The sequence below is a fragment of the Anoplopoma fimbria genome, chromosome 20 (assembly GCF_027596085.1).
Source record: "Anoplopoma fimbria isolate UVic2021 breed Golden Eagle Sablefish chromosome 20, Afim_UVic_2022, whole genome shotgun sequence".
NCBI classification, from domain to species: Eukaryota; Metazoa; Chordata; class Actinopteri; order Perciformes; family Anoplopomatidae; genus Anoplopoma; species Anoplopoma fimbria.
The window spans coordinates 498637-503983 of record NC_072468.1 but is presented as its reverse complement, the minus strand read 5'-3'; the positions used below and the strand labels follow the sequence as shown (position 1 = coordinate 503983).

The following is a 5347-nucleotide window of genomic DNA, read 5'->3' as shown; positions in this document are numbered from 1 at the left end:
TGAAAGCTTCGCTGAATAAAGGTTTGAGGTTCTGTGAACATGGCATGCACCATCTAATACTTTTCTGTGCTAAAAGAGGATGGAAAATGTAAACTGCCAAATAAAAGAACCAGTTATCTACACATCCTGAGAATCACCGTGTTCCCCTAGTTGATTTTTCATTCATGTTTCAGTCTGATGTTAATTGATTTTCAATATTGTACACAGTTTTTGGTATAATTCAAAATATGGTCAGGCTTATTCCTTGACAGTTAGACTAACATATAATAACAAATGAATCAATGAACAAATGAATCCATGTTCCTCCATCTGGTACGAACAAGACCATGTTCAACCACTAGGTGGCAGTGGCAGATTTCTTTAAGCCAAAGAAACCAAGCAGGAACCCTGATCAATAATACAGTCTATAATACCGATGCAAAAGCAGGGGGAAAGCTCACAATAAGCTAAATGCAAATAGTTGAGCAACATTTTAGTTTTAGTTTATATGTGACTTCAATAGGCTGATTGCAAATATTGAAAAAAATGAACAACAAAAACACAGCTAGAATCTACAAAAATAAAGATCATTTTTGTTGAATCTTTTCATAAGAAGCATGATTTGGAATTTAAATAGCGTCCTCATTTAGAGGGAGAAATAGTTTGTGTGATTCATCAGCACTGGGAACATCAACAGCAGACACTTTTGTATATCGTGCTTTAAATTGACTATTATTTAAAGGAAGACAATATTTTAATGTATTTATTATTAATAGCATGTGGCCTAAACCCTCAGAGAACACGTCTGCCCCTTCTGGAAGCCTGAGGTGCTGCATGGATAGATACAACTCAGTCATTAAAAAACAGTGAACCCTTAAAACTCAGTGTCACTCAGATTGGACCAGAAACCACACACGCTGAACAGTGATTTATTGGTCGAGCTGTCTTGTGTATTGTTGTTACCTTTTAACCGCCTTCCTCCAAAGTCCCCATCCTGTTCACACTATTGTCTCCGTTTCAGACCAACCCAAGCTGGTGAGGTCAGGGCAACATTGTAAAGGATTTCCTCTGGCTCTTAATGATTTCCTGGGTATTCATAAGGGCAACAATGCTCTCAGATTTGGTTACTTACCTGGCACACAGTAAAGGAGTTGCCTTACAGTCAATAACCGGGACCTTATTATCTCATGATTAACTTCCACAGTATTATAACAAGAATGCACCTGCAGATTATATGTCATTTGGGAAGATAAGGTCTTAATCACTTGGAGGGAGTTTAGTATGCGTATACAAAGGACTATGCAGCAACATTGGTAAAAAAAAAAAAGTATTCATTATGAAAACAAAAGAATCTTGATAGTTTAGAAGCAAATGCAACAGAAATAAAAACTTTGGTTTAAATCCATGTTTTTTACTTTTAACTCAATTTATTGGTAAAAAAAATATTACAAATAGATACAAGAAAGCAAGTTTCCTATTCTCAGGTGGTTAGTTTTCAACAATGGGAAAGGTAATATGCTTATTCACTTCCTTTACTTCCTTTAGTGATACCGCTAAAGAAGCAGACCAAATTAAAGAACTCTACATTATATTAAATACAGACATCCATGCTCGACAAATGTAGAAGTTTCAGTATGTGGTCTACAAAAAATAACCTCTATAGTTGAGCTCACAGTCAATCTATTCATGGCCCATATCAGTCCTCAGCCTGGAGACAGTGCACGTTAACTAAATTAGTTATCAATGGGTAACATTAAATCATTCAGAATTCATTTCTTTAGAGTAATGACATACTGAGAAAGACCTGTCCCACTTATTCTTTCTACTTGTATAAAATGAAATCAGTTTGCTTTGTTCCTCTGTGTTTTATTGCTATAAAATCAGAGGCAGGTTGTCTTTCCTGGTCTGGGGTGCTGAGCACAGCTCAGCTGTTGCCATCAGTCTAGTTGTTAGCGTCAGAAGGCCCCAATCTCTGTACCCCACGGCCTGTAAGGCTTTGACAGGGTGGAGGAGGGGCTCACTGCGCTGAGGGCCGTGGGGGACACCAGAGGGAAAGCACCGAAGGAGAGGGGGAAGGCCGACAGCGAGGAGAGGGATGACAGGAGTGGTGGCGAAAGCTTGGATGTTGGCACAGACAGACTGAGGGCCAGCGAACCGTTGGGAGGCACCCTGAGGGTCTCTGTGGGGGGCATGACACTGAGTCTGGATGTCCCAGATGCCTCAATGGAGGGGGAGGAAGATGACGAGGAAGAAGAGGAAGAGGAGGGTGTGCTACTTTTACTTCTGGATGCAGGTGTCCTGCCCTGGGGGTGTTGTAGGAGGAGAGGGTGGGGGAGATGAGCATGGGCAGCCCCGTAGGCAGAGCCCCAGGCTAAGTGTTCCAGCCCTGCGTGCACCTCCCTCTGAGAGGCGTAGTTGCTGAGGTGGGACACCAGACGTATACGGAGGGGGTCTGCACCGTCCCGACCCTCGATGATGCTCAGGTAGCGAGCTGTCTCTGCCAGACACTCCCTGAAGCCCAGGCTGCGGTAATCCTTAGCAAGAGCATGAGCCTCAAAGAAACCTGTCAGGATAAGAAAGCAGAGTGCTTAGACACGTGACTCACACTGGGCAATTACAACATTCATATATTTATTTATCATTAATTGCCCAAAAATGATATGTTACCTTTGCCACCAGATGCATGGAGCATCTTCAAATGGTCCACAGTCATTTGCAAAATTTCAGCTTTTTCCAATTTAGCAGATCCCTGCAAAGAAATTGAAAAGAACATTTTTACTATTTGTTTTTCCTATCTTGTATCCATGTAGAAAAGGCGTGTAAAGGCAAACGTGTGACTGCCCATGCAGAGAAGATGGATGTGTGACCCTCTTTACCTGTTTCTCAAAAGCACTTGGCACCAATCTTCTCAACTCTGACAGACTGTTATTGATTCGGTCACGTCTCCGTTTCTCAATAATCTGTCAATGGGTAAAAGAAACAATGTAGCCGAATTTAGATGAATGGTGGGAGGAAACCAGTTGGATCTAGCAAACAGCAGAGAGAATGAGTCCTCACCCCTCTGCGCCTCTTCCTGGCCTGTACTTGGGTGCTTGTGGAGGGTGACATCGAGCCGTGAGAATCAAGTTGACTGAAAGGTAAGACAGCATAAAAACTTTATTTAATTGAAACAAAACATATAGTTATTCTGAGTTCATCAACATTTGCATACAACACATTAAAATGCACAAGCTTAAATGTTGCAGTTAGTGGAATGAAACGTCCAATTCTGTCGTAGTAGGTGCAATAATAATGATTATTAAAATATTAGACATACCCATTTTCGTCACCACTATCCTTCTCCACCTCAATATTGTCGTCCAGGTCGCTTTCCGATGAGCTGTAATTGTGGCTTCGCTTCATTTTGCTTCCCAGAATACAGTGATGAAGATGAAGAGAAGTCTACAGTGATGAAGATGAAGAGAAGTCTACAGTGATGAAGATGAAGAGTTCTCCTCTCAGGTGAGGTCTGCTGTGTTCTGACACTGAGCCTCTGTGCAGCAGCTTCACACCGCCGGGGGGGCGTGTCCCAGACTGAAGGGGCGGGGTCTCCACATGAAGGGGGCGGGGCTTGGGAATATCTGAGCCAGTTAAAATCGAGCTGGCATTTGAATGATTAGGCTTTGCAAAAGGAAGAAATAAGGTCTCACAGTAAAACTATTATATAGGTACTGAAACTCATTTCTGAAATAATTCAAATCAATATTTAAAGTGTTGTATTAAAAGCATGATTCTTAATACATGTCATTTAACAGAGCGTTTTAAGTCTGGGACCTGACCGGTAGACCCCTGGCCTCAGGTCCACAGTCCCCCTGCTGAGCACCCCCAGTGCATGAGCAACCGGACCCATTCTAGTGGGAGCGCTCTTCTTCTTTGGTGTTGTGGAGGACACACGGCCTATTAGCAGAGTGTGTTGTTCATTGTCTGCTGTCAGCTGTGAGGTTCCACAACAGCATTGATCAGCCGGGGAGGCCCAACATTAGTCGGTCGGCGTTGCCAGGCTCTCCTAGGAAACCCCCCTCCTCCCCCAGTCACTGCAAACAGGTCAACTGACTGGCGCGGACAGACCTTCCCAGGGAATCATTCATCCGCTGCGGGTGAAAACAGTGAACCTCGCTCCGCTGTGTAGTGGGAAAGAGAAACAGACATGTTTTTATAGGCTCAAGCTGCAACTTTAGAAGAATGTTTTGCTTGTGAGCTACATTTAAAAAAAAACATACAAAGGCAAAAGCAGCAAAGCATAAGTACTTCACTCTGGATGGGGAGAAAGGTTTGTCTGCAGAAGGTGTGAAAATGTTGACCTCGCTAATACGCTTGGGTCAGAGGTCAAACTATATAAAACACAGGAGCTTTTAATGTTTATGTTCCACTGTGTAACTGATCCCCTCTGGCTTTCTGTCTAGTATGTATCAGGAAGAAATAGATACACATATATAAGCCCAAATACAAATATATTCATATATAAATACAAGGCAATTGTTTAAAGTGAAAGATTAAACAACAAAAAACAGTTTAACTTTTCTTTTTTATCTCATGCTTTAATGAACTTCTGTTAAGATAATGATACATACTATAATGATATTTCTTTCCCCGAGGCCATTTTTACTGTTAATAATAATAATAATGGATTTTATTTATATAGCACACTTTAAAATACAATGAAATCTCAAGGTGCTTTACAGGCACTTTGTTGTTAATACTGTATTTTTCCTCAAGTAAAAATCTGAAATGCAGGACATTTATTGGGTATTTTTATACAATAGTTTTGCTACTTGCTATCATATGAACACTGCTATCATATGAATAGACATAAAATATGTGAATTACCACATAAAAGCATCAGCCAAATGTCAGGTCTGGTAAAAGACAGCCCTTGAAGCTGGTCTAATTCCTGCATCCTGAGTCTGACGTGTCTGGTAAGGCCATCAGTGGGAGCGTGACCCCCCTGCTTTCCTCCATTCCAGTACCTTGTAGAGCAGCAGCTGTTTCTCTGCTCCGTCCATCAGGTCAGTTGTTAACTTGGTGCGTTGGGAGCTGGACAAGTGCGGATGAGAGCTTGATTTCAGGGAGCAACTGCGGGCCAACACGCTGTTCCCAGAATGTCAGAGGGGTTTCGGTGGTGACAGATACAATGTGCAAGCTTTAGTCATTCTGAGAGTGGATGAGCCTTCACACTATCACTAGCAATACCCACCCCCCTGTCAGCCCACACTTTCACTAAAAATGATGCCTACTTTTACCAATTTCATGCATTTCTACACTCCCATGCTCCCATTTGTTTGATTTATAGACCTTAACATGTGCTTAATCCTGTGTTGAAAAACTCCTG

General features: G+C 42.0%; 1 protein-coding gene across 1 annotated transcript; it reads right to left on the bottom strand.

The window, feature by feature from the left end:
• Positions 1-1473: 1473 nt before the first annotated feature.
• Positions 1474-3462, bottom strand: LOC129109971 (hairy/enhancer-of-split related with YRPW motif protein 1-like). Its single transcript, XM_054622126.1, has 5 exons — positions 3296-3462; positions 3037-3109; positions 2856-2939; positions 2647-2728; positions 1474-2542 (listed from the first exon to the last, which is right to left on the bottom strand). Exons 1-5 carry the CDS (start codon positions 3379-3381, stop codon positions 1935-1937), a joined length of 933 nt encoding a protein of 310 aa, XP_054478101.1. The 5' UTR covers positions 3382-3462; the 3' UTR covers positions 1474-1934.
• Positions 3463-5347: the final 1885 nt, after the last annotated feature.

Bases quoted from the DNA above. Each gene is read 5' to 3' on its own strand.
- LOC129109971 (XM_054622126.1), bottom strand. From the start codon at position 3,381: ATGAAGCGAAGCCACAATTACAGCTCATCGGAAAGCGACCTGGACGAC. The intron at 2,729-2,855 runs GTAAAGAGGGTC...ATTTCTTTGCAG, and splicing joins CAAGTGCTTTTGAGAAACAG to GGATCTGCTAAATTGGAAAA. The intron at 2,543-2,646 runs GTAACATATCAT...TTATCCTGACAG, and splicing joins CCATGCATCTGGTGGCAAAG to GTTTCTTTGAGGCTCATGCT.